The sequence below is a fragment of the Medicago truncatula genome, chromosome 8 (assembly GCF_003473485.1).
Source record: "Medicago truncatula cultivar Jemalong A17 chromosome 8, MtrunA17r5.0-ANR, whole genome shotgun sequence".
In the NCBI taxonomy this organism is placed as follows: domain Eukaryota; kingdom Viridiplantae; phylum Streptophyta; class Magnoliopsida; order Fabales; family Fabaceae; genus Medicago; species Medicago truncatula.
Window position 1 is genome coordinate 6,497,828 of NC_053049.1, and position 21,540 is coordinate 6,519,367.

General features: G+C 32.3%; 1 protein-coding gene across 1 annotated transcript; it reads right to left on the reverse strand.

The window, feature by feature from the left end:
* Nucleotides 1–8,713: 8,713 nt before the first annotated feature.
* LOC11419911 (disease resistance protein RUN1) lies at nucleotides 8,714–12,766 on the reverse strand. Its single transcript, XM_003627156.4, has 4 exons — nucleotides 12,036–12,766; nucleotides 11,561–11,852; nucleotides 10,412–10,505; nucleotides 8,714–9,501 (listed from the first exon to the last, which is right to left on the reverse strand). Exons 1-4 carry the CDS (start codon nucleotides 12,527–12,529, stop codon nucleotides 8,927–8,929), a joined length of 1,455 nt encoding a protein of 484 aa, XP_003627204.3. The 5' UTR covers nucleotides 12,530–12,766; the 3' UTR covers nucleotides 8,714–8,926.
* Nucleotides 12,767–21,540: the final 8,774 nt, after the last annotated feature.

Below are 21,540 nucleotides of genomic sequence, written 5' to 3' on the forward strand. Positions count from 1 at the left end.
CAAATACATTTTAATTGTAATGTGATAATATAATATAATGATGATGATTGAGGCAAATACATTATAAATGTAATGTGATAACATAATATAATGATGAACATTGAGCTCAAGTCATTAACCGTTCAGGGAAACAAAAAATCATAGCCTGAATTTTCATCAAATTAGTTTGGCATGCTTTAAAAATGCAAGTCCAGGTCGATACAATATAGATTAATTATAGATTCAATTGTGTGTGTGTTTTATAAGTCATGAGAAATTTAAATCTTTAGAAGAGTAAATAATTTCAATCTATTATAAAAAAATAAAATAAAAAAAGGTTATTCTAAAACAAGAAGTGTTTTTGAATTTTCTCTCTTAGAGGTAAATCTTTTCTTTTTTTTTTAACAAATAGAGGTAAATCTATTTAAGCCACTCTCAGGTACAAAATATAGGCACACCTCTCTTAATTTGAATTCTATCTATTTCTTCCTTTTGAAGAGATAAAGAAAAAAAAATTAATCATGATGAGATTCACTTAATAATTAAACACATTATCTATTTTTTATGTTCATCTCCCTTTAAATGAAATATTCCATTTATTTTAAAAGACGAAGATGATTCTAACCCACTTCTCTCCACTCAAAGTCACAATTCCAACCTTATTATTGGAGTCTATCTCTTTTCAATAGACATAGTTTTATTGATAAGAGTGAAAGCAAACAATTGTTTCTAGTAAAATTTTGTTAGGAGGTTCTAATTTTATACATTAAAATAACATTAATTAGAAAAGTTGATCAAAGATCATGTGGCTAATTAATTAGGTTCTGTGACAAAATTCATTATCAAGTATTCATTATCAAGTATGTAGGGGTGGTTATATTTAGACACGCTTAGATTCTTAACCTTTCATGCGAGAAAAATAGAGTAACTTTAGACAACATTTGCATAAAACATGAGAGATAGTGATGTTTAAAATTAAGGGAAGAAGATGTGAGGAGTTCATCTTTGCTCCATTTCGGTTTGCTCAATTTATTTCATTTCAAGTTATAGATGTATGACATGTGGCAAAAATAAAATCAATGGTTGTGATTAATAAGTTTGGAAAATACATTTGTTTGATGAACAACAAATCCCACGCGCATTTCCTCTTCTGTGGAAAACAACACGCATCCACTGTCCTTTCCTTCTTCCTCTTCCCATAATCATCGCCGTCTCTCCCTCTCGCCGTCGGCGCCGACGCGACTCTATCCCTCTTTTGTTGCACATCGCCTGGCCAATTTTGACCTTATTTACTTTATATAGATCCATTAATCCCTTGCCAAAATCACATTCCTTCTCCAACAAATAAAATAACAATTCATATGTTAATTTCATGATTCAGTTTCTTCTTCTTTCACATCGAATTTACGTTTAGCTCATGTTAAAGAGATTGGAGACATAGATCTTTCTCTTTAGCCGTCGGATTTGTGTTGTTCCACTTCTTCAATTTCTCTCTTGATTTGATTTTTGAGCTGTGGTATGTGGTTCTCTCCAACGACGTTGCGTCGTTTCGCCGCCGCTTTAGAACGGTGGTCGGAAGAAGAGTGGCAGCGGTGAGTATGAGAAGAGGAAGAAGAAAGGTGCGCGTTGTTGTATCTGATAAAACGACAGAGGAAACGTGCGCATGGGTTTTTCTCTTCATCAAACAAGTGCGTTTTCCTAATCTTTTAATCTCAGCCATTTTATTTTTGCCACATGTCATACATCTAGGACTTGAAATGGGGTAAATTGAGCAAACATAAATGGAGCAAAGATGGACTCAGATGTGAGAGAAAATAATCAAGAGAGAAAGATAGAAAGAAAGGCAGAAAAATGGAAGACATCCTTATCCTCTCTCTCTCTCTCTCTCTCTCTCTCTCTCTCTCTCTCTCTCTCTCTCTCTCTCTCTCTCTCTCTCTCTCTCTCTCTCTCTCTCTCTCTCTCGATACGATACGATACGATATGTATGTGGGTCCATGAAATATTTTCTTAAAAGAAAAGTTATTGAATGTTTTACACTTGTTAAAGAGTTTCACATCGGATAAGAGATGACTTGACAATGTGTTTATAAGTGGAGGCAACCTCGCTTAACAAACAGGTTTTGTGCGGTTGTGTTATGCCCAACCACAATTTTTAAGATGATATCAGAACCTCCTCCAAGATCTTTTGTGCCACCTTCTATTAGTTTTTCGCTATCAGGTCACTCATCATTTATATCCATACTCTAGATGTCCAGTTATAGACGTGCGGAATTGTTAAAGAGTCTCACATCGGATATGAGAAGACCTGACAATTTGTTTATAAGTGGGGGTAATCTTCATGTCACGAGCCGGTTTTGTGCGGTTATAAGTGGGTATATCCACACTCTAGATGTCCAGTCTTGGGCGTGCAGTGTTGTTAAATAGTCTCACGTTGGATAGGAGATTGCCTAACAATGTGATTATAAGTGGAGTCAATCCTTGTAACCCCTGAGGCTAACAAGGGCAGGGTGTAACATCCTAGACGACTTTAAGCATTGTCGACTGACCCTAAAAAACCAACACGAGTCTTTTCAGCGTGTTTTGTCCTCACTCGCACGCTTACCGAGAAGTTTTCTGGTAGGTCACTGATAAGTGCTAGAAAGTTGTAATTTAAGTGATATATTTTAGGCACTTTTGTTACTTGTTTTGCAAGTTATTAAGGGAAAAGCCGAGAAATAAGTGATTATTGCCCTTTTACGCTTTATCTATCTTACTTCACCCATTTGTGCAGGATTCGAACTCAAGACATCAAGCAAAGAGAAGAAAATCGAGAAAAGTACAAAAAGGCAGAAAAAGGAGATCACTCGCCTCCAACTCGCCATGGCAAGCAGCAAAGGCGAGCAATTCCAGAATGCAACAAAGATCACACGCCACCAACTCGCAATGGCGAGTAGAAGGCGAGCTTACTCGCCATGGCGAATGGAAGGACTCGCGAGGCGAGTAAGGGCGGTTTAGCCTCTAAATGCTGACGTGGCACAAACCCAATGGGGAAGAAACTTCAACTCGCCATGGCGAATGAAGCAGCTCGCGAGGCGAGTGAAGGCAGACTCAGAATTCTATAAATAGCCCACTCAACCATTTCAGAGAAAGATAGTTTTTACATAGTTTTTCACTTAGTTTCTATCTGTGTTTTTACTTGTAATATTCTTAGAGAGAGAGAGATAGGGCTTGTGCTTTATAGAGTGAGAGTGATAGAGAGTGGATTCTTCATCCTTTGTTGAGACATCACAAGTTGTAATGAATCTTGCTTCTTCAATTCATTCTTGCAAGGCTTCCATGACAATGAGTAGCTAAATCTCCTTTGTTGGGATTAGAGGTACTTGATCATAGTTTAACATGTAATCGTTTGATCTATAAATATATGGTTCTAGCATTTGAATTGATATTGAGGTTATTCTTGCACTTTAATCTTTATCTTTGATTTAATTGTGATTGAGAAATACTTTTGAATCTAGGTTTAGAATAACCATCTATCAAAACATAGTTTCTAGACATGGAATCGATGTTTTGATAATCACCTTGAGTATCCAAACCTAAAGCTTTCTTATCATTTAATAGATTGAGAAATCATCGATTGAACGATAAGATCGACTCTTGAATCATTCAATAGTTTGAGACATCGACCATTGAATGATACAATTGATTTCACAATATTGTTTGGACACGAATGGTGTTGTCGAGGGATACGTGATAATATCAAAGAAAAGCTAGAATCCATGTATGATCATTAGGTTACGTGCGACGCTCGATCAAGGAACTCTAATCCTAACGAGTTTTACGCCCTATTAATCTCAATTTTATCATTTGCAATTCAGTTACTAAAACAAACAATCAACTATCGTTTAACTTGAAATGATATTTGGTGTCGAACGGTCCGCGATATCGCACTAGTCCCTGAGGAGACGATATAAATACTTACTATTGTTTGATGCAAAAATACTACATCAGTCACCCATCCAAAGACTACTCCAAGTCAAGCACGCTTAACTGTGGAGTTGTTATGGAATGAGCTACCAAAAAGAAAATGCATCTTGTTGATATAGGTAGTACCAAACAATTCTTATAAGCCTTCCTTCAACCATGTAGTTCCATACCTACACGGCCTCATGATTCCTCTCATTCCAATGTGATTCGATTACTCTAGAAGTTGTTGGGAGCCGCTCATTATCGTGCCTTGTGCACCGGCGACCACTCCTCGCCCTCGTCAGACGTGGGTGTTACATGCCCACCAACTTCCACTTGGTTTGTCCTCGAACCACATCATACTGAAAGAGGTCTGCTCTGATACCATTTTTCATGAAGAGATGAAATTCTAACTTAAATGGTAAATCATGTGTAACAAAGAAAATAAATTATTTCGATCACTGAATGAAAGTTTAATAGTCCACACAAACCAATTCTCACAAATTGGCATTCACTCAAAATTAAATATAACAAAAGTATAATGGGATGCAAAACATCATAATTCGGAAACAGCAAGCACAAATTTTAAAATATGTAATTTTGGATTCGATAAAAACAAAAGCCAAAAGCCCCGAAATTAAAACAAGGGTTCACAACAATCTTAATAAGACAGACACACAAACAGCTGGAAGGAACACAACGTAACTACAATTGAATCATGAATTTAGCACATCATGAATAAAATAAGAACATACCCAAAATCATATCAACAAATTATAACACGAATTTAACATGAATTTATTAAAAGATCGTAAAAAAAAAATCAATAGAAACTAAACCATTCACTACCCACATGTTCATACAATCCTTATGGTGATCCTTATGGTGAATAGAGACTCCCTTTTACCTCTAGTTCGGAGAATTTGATGAATTTCTATAGTAAAATCTCTCTCCAGGTTCTTCTTTGTGTGTCATCTTGCTTTTTCTCTCCACAACCCTAGTTTTTCTTTGATATAATTTTCTGTTTGTTGTAACTCTAATTTTCTAATGTTCTCGTCTATTTATAATAATCAGCTAAGTTTGTTACTAATATTTTTAGATTACTATCAGCTAACTAGACTGTCTTGCTATTTACACTCCCCTCTGCTTAAATCATTAAAACACTTCTCATCTTACTAATTACACCTCTTTTCTACCTAATTTTACTAATCCACCTCCGTTCGCACTCTACTTTCTTATTCTCTCAAAAAATTCTAATAATTAAATTAATAATATCAAACAAATCAATACTATTGATAATATTAATATTAATATCATCTAATAATAATACTAATAAACTAATATTAAAAATTGGGGTGTTACACGGGGAGTGGTCGCCGGTGCACAAAGCATGACAGTGAGCGGCTCCTGATAGTGTCTAGGCAAATTGAATCACATCAGAATGAGAGGAATTCTGAGAGAGTGCATGTATGGGACTACATGTTTAAAAGTATACTAATATGAATTGTTTGGTACTACTTATACCAACAAGTTGCATCTTCCTTTTGGTAGTCATTTCATAAGAAATCCATTGTTAGGTGTGCTTGACTTGAAGCAATTTTGAGATAAGTGGCCTTTTGGGAAGTTTCTCAAAAAGCATACGAGTGAGGACAAAGCACGCTAAAAAGACTTGTGTTGGTTTGTGGGGCCAGTCGGCAATACTGAAAGTCGTCTGGGATGTTAAAGTGGTATCATAGCATACCTCTCACAATACGATGTGGTTCGGGGACGAACCACGCGGAAGCCGGTGGGCATGTAACACTCGAGGCTGGCGAGGATCGGGAGTGGTTGCCAGTGCACAAGGCATGACAATGAGCAGCTCCTGACAGCTTCCAGGCAAACCAAATCATATCAGAATGAGAGGGATTCTGAGACTGTGCGGGTATGGAACTGCATGGTTAAAGGAGACTTATAAAAATTGTTTGGTACTACCTATACCAACAAGATGCATCTTTTTCATAGCCATTTCATAAGAACTACAAATTTAAGTGTACTTGACTTGGAGCAATTTTGGTATGGGTGACCTTCTTGGAAGTTTTCTAGAAAGCATACGAGTGAAAACAAAGCACACTAAAAAAACTCATGTTGGTTTGTGGGGTCAGTCGGCAATGCTTAAGTCGTCAGGGATGTTACAATTCTCATCTCACAAGTCGGTTTTGTGTGATTGTTGTAGACTCAACCATGATTTCTAAGAACACCCACCATTTGAAGAAAAAAAAGTCGTGAGGGATGTTACAATCATCTCACAAGTCGATTTTGTGTGACTGTGTTAGACTCGATCATAATTTCTAAGAACACCCACAATTGAAAAAAAAAAAAAATCGTTAGAGATATTACAATCATCATCTCACAAATCGATTTGTGTAACTATGTTAGGATTGACTTTGATTTCTAAGAAAACCCACCATTGAAAAAAAAATATCTACAACTTTAGTAAAAGATAGGGTCCATGGTTCCATTCCATACATGTATTGGTTTGTTTTTAACTTCATTGAGGAGTTGTCTTCTTGGTGAGGAGTAATCTATCGTACTGTTATTGTGATGAATCATAGCTATATGGGTTGCATGGTGGGTCCGTGTAGGGTAGTAGCAGAGTTATGGCTTAAGATTTGTTTCATATTGATGACCTTTTGCGCTTGGATTGCTCCAGTCCCCAGTTTGATGCTCTCTTTTACGGTAAGTACGATTAATTATGACAAATTAAAAATGAAAGGTACATCTTTATTCTTGGCTAATGGACAATTATTAAGAGGGCAAAAATAATTATTTGTAAAAAAGAGAGAGCAAATATAATTGCAAAGACTCACAATAATTTGCATTGATATTTTAAATTGATAGTGGCAGTTAAATAAATCAATACACTGACGGGAAAATAATGCAACCAGAGGCATTAAATGGAAAATGAATTATTTCTACCTATACATATAATCATGCTGCTGCTTGACTAAAAAAAAAGAATATAAGTTGTTAAAAAAAAAATATATATATATATATATATATATATATATATATATAATAATGCTGCTAGAAATATTTGACAGCTCTTTTCCCTTTGATCGATTTGCATGTGGTGGATCAATAATGGATCATAATATGGCTTGTGGAACACATGGTGTTTGTACTTTATAGGAGGCCATACAGGTAAGGTTCTGATATGTAAATTAATCTGCATTTAAAAGAAGATTCGTACCAATGCCAACCCATATGAATATGGGTAGTAAATTCAATTTCCATATGGTAATTGATATATAAGATAAGATAACATTTTGCATCGTTGAGTTTTTTTTTTCTGCTTAATCCTATAGGTGTAAAAAGTAGTAAAAAAACTTCAGGGAAATTTAAATCAATCCTTTATACCTAAATTTGATTTATATATAAAGACTAAATTTTAGTTATCTTATCTTATACTTAAATTCTAGATTACTAGAACCTCATTTTTTATTCTCATCGAAAAAACCTTTGATCTCTACAATGAAAATTTTAAATCTTATTCCTTTATTAAGCCTCGGATATCCACTACCTAAACATGAGGTAATCTCTAAAGAAACAAAGAAGTGTCTCACCAACATAGCTCCCTATTCTCATGGTTTCTACGTTGGCTCGAACATTAAACCCGATTACCCCTTTCATCCAAATGTTCCTAGCTATTCTCATGTTTTGAACCTTTTATCTAGACTTATATTTCTAGCAACAACCTTTTGTCTTTTGGTCGATACCTAATATTTTAAACTCATTAAGGATAGATTGGGTATTGAATTCCTTTAAGAAAAGAAAATAATGGGATTATGAAAAGATTGTCATAGGACTACCTTCCATGATCTCAAGACAAATAAAGACTATTAACTCATCATGGTGATGAGCTACCTAATAAAATAGATAAAGCAATAAAATGAAACTGATTGAAAACGAGTACAAGATTAAGAGTTCTAGGTAAATTTTGGTGTGAAATTAATGTTAGCCTTGTCCTGTTTATAGCCTAGAATTTCTCACCTTCAAAATTATAAGTGATCATCCAAATGTCCAAGAGAAGAAACCACTAAATTTATTTCTTAAAAATGTTAGGATCGTAGCCTGGCATTACGGCAGGTCGTAATAACTTTTGATCTTATAAGCTTGATCTTTTACTTGTCTTCCTTCATTGGTAACGTTTTTGAAACTTATATGTTTATAAATTTTTGAAGTTTTGATGAGTTAATTCTCACTTCTTCATTGTTGAAAACATATTCATATTTCAACACGCGTAATTTTAGTGTCCAATTAACGAATCCCCGTAGTATCATTACTGCAGCAAAACCAAATGCATGAAACGCAACTTGAGGATACTCATATTTCACAAGCATTTGTACAACAATTTTTTTTTTTATGGTGCATTTGTACAACATTGATCTATGACTAGTATATTATTATTATTAGGCTAAAATATGGCTTTCGTCCCTGCAAATATGCCTCGTTTTGGTTTTAGTTCCTGTAAAAAAAAATTGTTGTTTTTGGTCCCTGCAAAATATTTTGCTTTTGAAAATAGTCCTTTTCAAAAATCAAAAGATTTTGAAAATAGGACTATTTCAAAAGCAAAATATTTTGCAGGGACCTTTTCAAAAATCAAAAGATTTTGCAAGATTAATTTTCTAATAAATGGGTTCAGTCATAATGTGCCACGTGTTTAAATAATCACAAAAGTGGGGTCAGGGACCAAAACCAAAATGAGATATATTTGCATGGATCAAAAACAAAAAAAATAAAATTACAGGGACTAAAACCAAAACGTAACATATTTGCAGTGACCAAAATCATATTTTAGCCTAATAATAATATATCGTACGTACATAAAATAGACAGAACGATATATCATTGATCAACTTATTATCATCATGTGATGATTCCATTTAGGCACATTTTCTCCTCTACATATTCCATCAACAAAACACAAAAAATATCATATTGTTCTCTCTGTTATTCATATGATGACTTTATGAAATGCTGCATGCATTAGGATTTTCATCACTGAATAGTTGAGGAGGTGGAGTACGTTCAATCACATAAAGTGGAGGATATTGATAATAATACATCATTCCTTCATCAATATTAACCACAGCACCACTCTCTTTTTTCTTGGTTTCTTCTTTGCTTTCTTCACCCCCCATTTCTTCTTTATTCTCACCCTCCTCTTCTTTCTTTGGTTCCTCTGTTGGTTTCTCTTCTGGCTTAGTTTCTTCTTCTGCTGCAGCTTTTTCACCTTCATTCTGTTCTGGCTTAGCTTCTTCTTCATCTGCAGGTTTTTCACTTTCATTCTCTTCTGGCTTAACGTCTTCTTCTGCAGCTGTTTCACCTTCATTCTCTTCTGGCTTAGCTTCTTCTTCATCTGCAGGTTTTTCACCTTCTTTGTTTTCTTCTTCTTTCTTTTCTGGTTCAGGTTCTGGTTTAGGAACTATTTTTGCTTGTTTTTTGGTTTTTTTATAGACATAATCCACTAGCTTGTTTGCATCCATTGTTCCTGTCACAGTTACTTTCCTTGTGCTAAACTCTGCCACTGCTGTTTGAACTCCTACATTAATCAATACAAGTTTTTACATTAATTAATGCAAATAAATTTTGTGAGTAACTTTCACAATGGGGCATGGGGCATACATTACACAATCACCAAACAATTTGCTCAAAAGAATGCCACGATAAGAGGGATCATCATCAATTCATGCTGACTTGGCAATATGATGATGCAAAACATGAAAAGATGGACATGCCCAAATTATAGTCTCTCTGTCCCTTAATAGATGACCTAGTTGACAATATACATTATTGATTTGAGATATTTTGACGATACTTTTCTACTAATTCATAAAGATAAATAATATCATGTAAGATGTTGTTGGATTCGTCTCGATGAATATTTTAAAATATTAAATTTTTATAATTTTTTTTAGTAGAGAATTGAAGATATCAAAGATAAAAATTGGTACATGTGGTTATATCGTGTAACAATTACTCCCACCGTCCCTCAATATATGACCTAGTTGACTCTGACACACGTATCAATGCATATGTTTTATCTTTGATATCTTCAATTCTCTACTAAAAAAAATTATAAAAATTTAATATTTTAAAAATATTCATCGAGACGAATCCAACAACATCTTACATGATATTATTTATCTTTATGAATTAGTAGAAAAGTATGATCAAAGTATGTCAAGTCAATAATGTATATTGTCAACTAGGTCATCTATTAAGGGACAGAGGGAGTACATTGAAATCAAGAATAAACAAAGGGTCTTGTTAACAAGTGTTCTAAGAGCATTATTTAAGAAATCTACTAAAAGAAAGTTTGTCCATAAAATACAAGTCAAACATATATAAAAGTAATAATTATACAATTTCCAAGATAAAAACTACTAATTTTGGATACTTAAACAATACTCTAGGGATACTTGTTAGCATTTTTCATAAACAAATTATACCTCTCATTTGGAGTATCTTTCTCTTGAGTTGTTCAGCACAAGCCTCACAATGCATGGTCACATTAAGTTCTACTGTTGTTTCTGGTCCACTAACCTGAAACACCAACATATTCCCATTGTAGATTAAGGACATATTTATATTGACTAATTGAAATTTATCAATTGACATAAAGACTATTTACGAGGTCCTCGTGAGTTTAACTCAGCCGATAGGAACAATGCATAATATATGCAATGTTCGGGGTTCAAACCCCGGCCACCACCAAGAAAGACTATTTATGAGAGTTTATGGAAACATGTCCACAAGTTCTTTTTAACTGATTTTCATATGCTCTTTTGGATAATATAAAAATGGCGAGCAATAATTTTAGGTTTAATGATGTGTTTCGTCCTTGCAATTAGGCGTCATTTAAAAATGAGTCTCTATAATCGCTAATCCTGGCAATTTACCCTTGCATTGTTTAATCATTTAAAATTTCGTCTTTTTATCAACTTAATCACTGCCACGTCATCAAATTAGCAAAATGACATGGGAATGGATAAAAATATCCTCGTCATCCATTCGTAAAATGACATTTTTACCCCTGTCTTCATCTTCTTCTCATTATAAAGACGAGGGTATTTTTGTCAATTCCCATGCTATTTTGTTAATTTGATAACTTGGTAGTGATTAAGTTGGTCAAAGGACAAAATTTTAAATGATTAAACAATGCAAGGGTAAATTGTCAGGATTGGCGATTACATGAACTAATTTTTAAAGGGTTAATTAAGTTTTTAGTCCCTATAAATATTCACAGTTTTGTTTTTAGTCCTTACAAAATAAAATCACACTTTTTAGTCCCTGTGACATTTTCCTTAAGCATTTTAGGGACCAAAAATGTTGATGGAAATTTTTGACAGGGACTAAAAATGCTGACGGAAAATTTTAAAGGGACTAAAAATGCTGACGGAAAATTTTATAGGGACTAAAAACACTAACGGAAAATTTTGTAGGGACTAAAAAGTGTGATTTATTTTTATAGGGACTAAAACCAAAACTGCAGATATTTATAGGGACCAAAAACTTAATTAACCCATTTTTAAATGACGCCTAATTGCAAGGACGAAACACATCATTAAGCCATAATTTTATTATAATAACTACTTTACCATGTTTTCTGAGATAACATTGTGAACATCTTTGTAGTCCCACAACCAGTTCCACTTTCTTGGTTCTTTCATTGATTTTTCTCTAACGATGCTCTTCCCAAGTTCTTTGAACAAATCATGCATACAAATTCTCCCCATCTCGCTGGTTATGAATGATTTATCAATCAGAAAGTTTTGTAATTCTTCCACTTGTGAGTGCATCCCAACTATATCACCAGTTAAAGTTTCAGTCTTATTTCCCAATAAGCTTCTTACCTTTTTAATAATTTTTTCAATCTCCGCATATTGTGACCTAAAAGACCAGAGAATAGAAATTCCAAATCATCACATGAAAACCACGAACATAAATAACAAAGATTAATTGATAAAACAATTCAAGAGCCAAAAATTAATTGAAAAGTTCATTGAAATTTTGTTAGTATAAACTTAAAAGTGTTGATCACAACTTGCGGCAAACATAGAAAATACTACTTACTTATCCTTTATATCCCAACCAGAGAGATTGGCTACTTGTGTTAGGGCTCCCCTCCATCTTTGCACTGCCTCTAAGTTTCCTTTGAATCTTTCTCCATGCTCAAGAAAGGGTTTTTCATAATCTCCGGTTTGTTTTCGTACCTCAGATGGACTCACATCATAGAAAATAGGTAGAACAGTTTGTCCTTGTACATGGATGCAATCAGCAATATTTACCAATTCTTGCAAGCACCATGTGGAAGAAGCATAGTTTTTTGAGAAAATTACAATCAAGATATGAGATTCTTTTATAGCTTGTAGGAGCTCAGATGATATGTTTCCCCCTTTTTTTAGGTTTATATCATCCCTGAAGACAACAATGCGATTTTTATGAAGAGCACCAAAAAGATGATCAGTGAAATTGTTGCGCGTGTCTTCGCCTCGAAAGCTCACAAACACATCATATTTCCATTTCCTCCTATTTGAAGAGACACTTTGGATGCTACTACGAGTCATTCAAATTGTTAAAGCCAAAGGCCCAAAACTAACTTGCTAAGGATTTTGTATTTTGTTTGCACTGTTGCTTGCTATGAAACTAACATGCTAACTTTACATTGCAATGAATTATATTGCAGCTTAAATAGTTATTGGAGTATTCGTACATTTGAGCCTTTTCCAGGGTCTTTCTTGCTAGCTAGCTTCCACCAACATTCGTATGTAACACCCTTGGAATTTCCCACTGCTAACATATTCTGGTTTTATCTTCCACTACTTTTTCTTCACGTTTCAACGGTACGTTTATCAAAGGGCCTATAGGACCCACTTGCATTGCATGTCGGTTGTTTTCAGCCAAAATGGAAAATTGCAGCAAGTCTTTGATGCATCAAAAAACCTCTTTTTACTAGAATTTTTCAACAACCGTTCATCCTAGGTGGCATTTCTACAGAATTTTAGATTATTTTTTGAAAAAAAAAAAAGTTTTTAATAGGGAGTAGCAAGAAAATACTTGAATGACTTTGTATTTTTGTAACTTTAATGACTTTAGTGTATTTTAGACGAGAAAATAATATATGAGTGATTAAAATAAATTATTTTAATGAGATAATTATTAGTTAGAAGAGAGATATAGACAAAATCACCAAACTCAAAGTCACCGAAGTGTTACCCCATTTAAGATGGGTTGATTAGTAGATGGTTTTACGCTAATAGGTAATTATTGTTTCATGGTTGATTGCAGTTTTTTATTGATCTTTTTTCAATCAAGGGTGATGTATTTAGTATTAGGTTAGTAGATGTTGTCCTCGTAAATTTAACTCACATGATAGAGATAACGCATAATACAGTAAGATATGAGTTTCGAATCCAACCATAAAAAAAAAAAAAAAAAGTCTAGTACATGTCATTTAAGGGGGTGGTTTGATATATTGGGTTGGCACTAGATCTTTAGTGTCCTAGATGACATGACATTTTTAGCTGTACTGACCAGCTATATCTATCTATCAACACATCCTCTTTTATAATTGGTTTAAAAAAGTCCAAAAGTCAACAGGCTACACAAAAAGCCTAAACTTCCGGACGTACAATTTTGTCTTATTTGGTTTCATATTATGCTATATATATATATATATAGCATTCCATGCATCTTCCTTTTCCTTCCACTTTGTTTTCATCGTTTTGCCAGATCTCTTTTCCCGTAATCTTCTTGTGTTGATTCAGTATTCAACATATGTCTTAGGAGTTCTCTTAAGTTTTCTTTCCTGCATAATATTGTGATGAAAGAGCGAGGTTATATTACAAGTGAAAGTGATTAAAGACAAACAATAAAGGGTTAATAGGGTTTTCTCCCGTGTAATATAGGTTATTTCTATTCCTTGTAAAAAAAAAAAATTGATTTACCCCTTTATAATTTTTTTTTTGTTTACTTCTTAATAGGTCATTCAAAAATCAATTTTTTTTTTAGAAATTTTCGTTTTGGAATGACCTATTAGGGGTAAATCAAAAAAACAATTACAACGGAGTAAATCAAAAATATATATAATTACAGGGTATAAATTCAAAAATAACATATATTATAGGGGTAAAACCCTATCAACCCAACAATAAATATGAAGGAAGATGAGTGATTGTTTATTGCTGCCAACTACGCTACACTACACTATTTAACATCTTCATTCTTTTAATTTCACGAATATTAATAAAATTTCTATTATACATCATTTTATATATGGTGTTGATTAAATCATATATAAAGTTGGATTTTTTTTTCACTAAATCATACAAAACTTAAACTGAAATTCAAACTCAAGAATTTAAAGTTTAAAGCCGGATTTTTCATCTATAAATCGCTAAATCATACAAAAGTTATACCTAAACTCTAAACTCAAGAACTTTTCGTGCAAAGCTAGATTTTCACTAAATCATACAAAAGTTAAACTCGGACTCTATAAATTATCAAATCACATTTAGGGTTAAATGTTTTTGATCCACATAAATATGAAAAATTTCAAAGGTCATTGCACGAATAGAACTCTAATAGGCTCCCTGCCTTAAAATAAATAATTGCCACATCGCCTCTAAATACTCATAATAGGCTCCCCGCCTGTAATGGTTCATATTAGAATCCTTGCCTTGAAATCAATAATAGGCTCCCTGCCTTTAATTATACATATTAGACTCCCCGCCTTAAATAAAATCGACAATAGGCTCCCCACCTAAACTAAGCTCCCCGCCTGAAATAGTTCATATTAGGCTTCCATCTTAAAATCAATAATAGGCTCCCCGCCTTTAATTATACATATTATGCTTCCCGCCTTAAATAAAATCCACGATAGGCTCCCCGCCTGAGATAGTTCATATTAGGCTCCCCGCCTTAAAATCAATACTTTCAAAAGTTTAAATCATGAATTATTCTTCAACAATTTCATTTTATTTTTCAGATCATTGTATCTTAGAAATCATGTTAGGTTCTCAAAATAAAGTGTTTCAACAAGGGTTATTCCCACAACTTATATTGCTAAAAGAAACATAAAAGTGAATTGATAGCAAAAGTTGACTGATATTGAAAGCAATAAGATAAATTTGTTACAATCCCAATTATTTACTCGACTTAATTTTGAGTTGATCAAATCTTGAAGTTCGTAATGCAATTGATTGAGGTAGTAAAATCTTCCCTATTTTGATCTCATAATAAATCATCCTTTATGTATCCTTTTTCTCCTTTACTCTGCAAAATCACTCTTTCACTTCAAACCCTTCAATCTTTTCTTTGCAAGCATTTTTGTTCTTCAATTTGACCAGAGAGAGAAGCTTTTTATTTTCCATCTTTCGCAGCCTTATACTTTTCTAACACACTAATCCTCCCACTTCCCCCCCTGCTTTTCGTCTTACCCTTATCTCTCCCTCTAACTCTTTCCTTTTCTCTCTCGATGCTTCTCCTTCTATCTTCTTCTCTATCAATTTGAAATCCTAACCCCAAAATTCGTCTTCTTCCACTTCAATCTTCATGATTTAAGTTCCTTCTAAACCTTCAATTGCGTGTGAATTTCCTCGAATTTTGGTTTGGAATGGTGGAGTATGGTGGTTATGGTGTTTCAGCCGAGAGCTAGTGGAAGGAAGATGGGGAAATTGTAAAAATCCCCTCCCCCTCTCTCTGCATGGTGAATTTACAAAAATGCCCACTAAATTCAACAAAGAACCACATCTTTTCACATGAAAACGAGCTTCTAAACCAAACGCAGGACAGAGTCCTGCGCTCTCGTGATTTTGGGCAAATTTTACCGGTTAAGGGGTCAAAATGACAATTTTTTATTTAATCAGAATTTCTCAAGTATAAAGGTTGATATAAAGGTTGCCGAAGTCGACAACGATAGACAATTGTATCTGGCCAAAATTGAAATAACAAAATGAAAGATGGTGATGTCAACGGCAAAAGTCGTTGTCGGTAGCGCTAATGAAATATGTATGGGATGATTAATAGAGCATATAATCAGTTTATGAGATTAGGAATTGACATAATATATAGGATAAAAACAATTGGAACCAATAAAGGAACCAATAATGTGTGAATATACATATTATCCAAAATTATAAAAAAGAGTGTTGTTGTTATAGAGTTACCAAAAAATGATTGATACTCATATTTACATCAAATGAAATCAAAAAAAGAAGTAGCATCGGTGAGTGAAGATAATCTAATCTAGGATTAGAGTTAAGGTGATTTGTTGAAAGTGCGGATCATGAACACCAAATCTTTGTTTGGAAACGACTTGAACGTGCATATTTTTAGGTGGCTTCTCTAGATAAAAAATTAACTTATCACCTACCTCTAACATATGTTCTCGGCAAAATTTGAACCATTGGCCGCCTAAGTATTTTTTGTAAATTACTCTCTTTGCCGTTATCAAGCGACACTTGTACCTTTTTTGAGCTTGTTTGTCGATGAGTGTGATTGTTTTCCGTGTTCCTTTTAGAAATGTCATTGATATCTCATTTGAGAAGTGTTAGGTATAAAACAAATTGCAGTGTTAATTAGAAGTTATATATATGTACATTTCTAAAACATTTACCAAAGCATTATAAAGATTTATTGTAGGAAAAGAGCATGTTTTATTTTGTTCAAGAGATTAGGAAAACAACATTACAATTAACATGATACTAATTGGAATCAATGAAGGAACCAATGATGTGCAGATTAACATTACATAATAGTTAGGTTTATAAAAGAGATTGCAAGTTTCATAGACTAACCAAAAAGGGATTTTTGCCAATATTTACACCAGACAAAATGAAAAGAACAAATGACATCACAAAGTCAAGATAGTTTACGACTACAGTCCAAAGCGATACGTCAAAATAGTAGAAGTTCAAATAGTTCAACAACAAAGATCTACTATAGAATAACTTGAATTTGCAAGTTCTTCTGTGACTTTTCGAGATCAAAGATGAGCTTACCACCTTTTTCCATCACTCGTTATCTGCAGAAATTGAACCACTGCCCATCCAAATAATTTTCATAGCTTGCTTTATCGGTGGTAATGAGATGACAGTTATGCTGTCTCTGTGTCTGGTCATCAATGAGAGTGATTGTTTTGCGCTTTCCTTTCAGAATTGTTCTTGACACCTCATTTGGGAAATGTTAAACAAGAAAATAACTGCAATATTAGTCTAATGCATATTTACATGGATAAGATGTATGCGAATATAGTTACATATAATTTATAAAATAAATGTAGCATAACTGATTTTAAGCTAAAGAAAATGTAGCATGACTTCTAATTTATTTTCCTATTATCTTCCCATAAAGTCTAGATAAATGCATGCATGTACATTATATGTACCCCGTTGATCAATTAATATTGTTAAAACAAATGGAAGTTAAGCATCACTTCCGCATGTGCATATATAGCTGCCACCATTTGACATTGATTTCTTCGAACATTTGGTGCAACTCTCATAATACAATCCAAACTGTTTAGGATTGAATTTAGTTGTTTTCCAAGTAGCGATGAGTATGTTTCCTAACACAAATTATGCACATGAAATAAAGAATAATGCAATATGTATTTTTAATTTGTGCGTAAAAAAACTCAAAGCATGTTTGTGCATAAAAAAAGAAGACATTGACTAAGTTTATAAATTCAGCAATTGACCTAACCTGAGACAGTTTGGAAAAATCGTTGTACGAAGTACGTTGAGAAGAAGTCGAACTCTGACTTAAGTTCTAACTGAAGCTTTGACTCTGAGCTTGAGAAGTGTTAAGGTCACGACAACAATTCAAGAAGCATGGTCAAAAACAATCAAATCAGATTGTGAAATAATAAGTTACTCTAACACTGTAATATGAAATCATAATGCAAAAAATTATACGCATTAGCGTAACAAAAAAACAGACACACATAAAGTATTACTCTAAACGCTAATATATGTGTTTGTATATTTGCGAGGTTGAAGAAAGAAAATAAAAATATTTTGTATCATTAAATGATAGCGTGAATAAAAATATTTGTGAGGTTGTTATGATTAAACGATATTTAAATTAAATATATAAGTGATAAAAAGATAATAAAATTTCTTTGAAAAAAAGGTAATAAAATTAAATGGAACCTCCTTAAAAAGATTAAATGGAATGGCTACAAAAAATTAAAGGGAAGAAAAAAATATATTGAAATATAATATTAGAAAATAAAATAAAAGGTTCCCAACGTGAATTGAAGAGAGATGCTTGTGAAATTAATTGTCGAGAATTAGTTTATTGAAGTAGCATTCAACAACTTTTGGCCAAAGATCATTCCATTCAATTTTATGCATTAAAAAAAGTACCTATTTTAGTAAGTATTTAATTGATATTGTACTTGGCCTAACTTCTCCTTAAAAATGTAGAGAAGTTGAAAAAAATCGGGTCAAACGGTATCTTAATCTCCCATAACGACAGTGTAGAACCAACTGAATTTGGGAGAAAAAAATTAGAAAATAATTAAAAATAAAAAATATTGCAAAATAGTCAAAAGTTTTTTTTTTTTTGAAAGAATGGTCAAATGTTTTTAAAAATATGAAAATTGGAAAATAGCTAAAAAAAAATCGGTGAGGTATCACTCAACCAAGCAATACTAAAAAAAATTATATGCATTAACCTAACAAAAAACAGACAGACAGACATAAAATATTATTTTAAATGTTAATGTGTGTGTGTGTATTCGCGAGGTTGAAAAAAGGAAATAAAAATATTTGGTATCATTAATTGACAGCGTGAATAAAAATATTTGTGAGGTTGTGATGATTAAACAATATTGAAATTAAATATATAAGTGATAAAAAGATAATAAAATTCTTTTTAAAAAAATAATAAAATTAAATGGAACGGTTCAAAAAATGAAAATAAAATAAAGTTAAATGAAAAGAAAACATATTGAAATATAATATTAAAAAAATAAAAGAAAAGGTTCCCAGCGTAAGTTGAAAAGAGGTGCTTGTGAATTATATTGTCGAGAAGTAGTTTTTTAAAGTAGCATTCAATAACTTTTGGCCAAAGCTCATTCTATTCAATTTTATGGATTAAAAAAAGTTCTCTTTCTAGTAAGTAGTTAATTGATATTGTGTTTGACCTAACTTCTCCTTAAAAATGTAGAGAAGTAAAAAAAAAAATCGGGTCAAACGGTATCCTAATCTCTAACAACGGCAGTGTAGAAGCAACTGAATTTGGGAGAAAAATTGAAAAATAGTTAAAAATAAAAAAAATTGGAAAATAGTTAAAGGTTTTTAAATATATAAAAATTGAAAAAAAGTTAAAAAAATTAGTGAGGTAGCATTAAATCAAGCAACACTAAAAAAAATTATATGCATCAACGTAACAAAAACACAAACAGACGAACATAAAATATTACTCTAAACGTTAATGTGTGGGTGTAAATGTTTGCGAGGTTGAAGAAAGGAAATAAAAATATTTGGTATCATTAAATGACAGTGTGAACAAAAATATTTGTGAGGTTGTGACTATTAAACAATATTGAAATTAAAATAATTGATAGTGTGTTTGACCTAACTTCTCCTTAAAAATGTAGAGAAGTTGGAAAAAAGTCGGGTCAAACGATACCTTAATCTCCCACAACGGCAATGTAGAAACAACTGAATTTGGGTGAAAAAATTGACAAATAGTTAAAAAAATAAAAATTAGAAAATAGTTAAAAGTTATTAAAAATATAAAAATTATAAAAGTTAAAAAATAGTTAAAAACTTCTACTTAAAAATGTAGAGAAGTTGAAAAAAAAGCCGGGTCAAACGATACTTTAATCTCCCACAACGGCAATGTAGAAGCAACTGAATTTGTGTGAAAAAATTGAAAAATAGTTAAAAGTTATTAAAAATATAAAAATTATAAAAGTATTTAAAAAAATAAAAATTATAAAATAATTAAAAAAAATGGTGAGGGGCAAAATGGAAAATGCACCCTATGAATGATGAGGTGACACTAACTACACCCCATCAATAGGAAATTACCAAAATGCCCATCTTAGGGGCAAAATGGTAAAATCATAGGGATTTATCTTTATAATATAGTAAGTAGATGTCTATGTCCAATTGACCACACTGATAATGTATTTATATTCATATGAATTGGCTAGTTGATTAATTGATTCTTAAGAAAGGAACACAATTTGACCCTTGATTATATGCTTACTCATATCAAAATTGCAATTTTACATGTTTTGGGTGAAAAATTAAAATAAATTGAGGCTAGTCGGAATGCTACGAAACTTTACAAATCATTTCTATGTATTTTATATAGAAATATTTTCAACAAAAAAAAATTAACTCAAAATTCGAATTCTACATTGAGATTTTTGTTATTTTTTTTTGGGTTTTCGTCGCTTTAAAAATTTATAATTAATCTATCATTTTACATGCCTATAAAAAAAAAATTACTTGTCACTTTTTCAAACTTTATGTCTAGAAAGAAAAAATATGTAGTAAAAAATAGGAAAAGTATCATATTACAAAATTAAAATATATAAAATTATTTTTCGGACGCGTATATTACATGATCACTTTGAACAATTAACTTTAGAATAAATGATTTTTACATCTTCCTCTTTCGAGAAAAAATTTGAAAACTCAAAATTATATTTTTAAAACTAATAAAAAACACTCAAATTATATTTTGAATTTTTGAAAAATCCTAAAAATGTTAGATGTTGAAAAATTCGATACCTACTTGAGTTCCTAATTCTTTTTCTTTAGGCAGAGTTCCAAAATTTTCAAACTGTTATTGTATGCAAAAGAAAAAAAAATCAAAAACAAAAAAGCTCGCGTGTCCCTCGCTGCTACGGTGTGCTACCTACCAAGAATGAATTCAACAAGCCAACCAACACGAAGCATACGGACAAAGTACGGTACGGTGGATATGTTAGAATCACGATAACTAAAAATAAAATTTGTTTTAAAAAATAAAATTTATTTTTAATTATCTGCATTTAAACATTTTACAATAAAATTTTGTTATCTATAATTGTTTCGTTAAGAGTTAAAATTATATGTCACACAATGTGAATTTATTATTGATCAAAATCATGTTTTTAATTTTATTTGAGATGGTTGTGAAGACATAGTTTAAGTCTAAGTGGATGACCTTGTCAAAAAAAAAATAATTTAAGTGGATGATTGCTAACTCAGTGGGTATATTAAAATTACGAGATTCACCATGATTTTTCAGACATTACATTTTGTAGCTTATGCATAATCATATTGGGTCATCGCGATTCTGACATACCTACCGTGATATCAAACATATATTAAATTTTGATTAATACGGTTGCAAAAATCGAAAAAAGTCGGGAACCATTAATTACCTTTGTAATCAAAGTAGCGCCAAGTACTTCGACCACAGGGGAGGGAAGTTTCGTAGACAGCTTCGCGTCCTCGCTGCTTCTTTCTGGCGACTATGATATCTTAATAACTTTTATTTTGTCTTATAATTATTAAAAAAATATGTACAACATTTTAACTAACTATTTGTCATAGATAAAAATAGAATG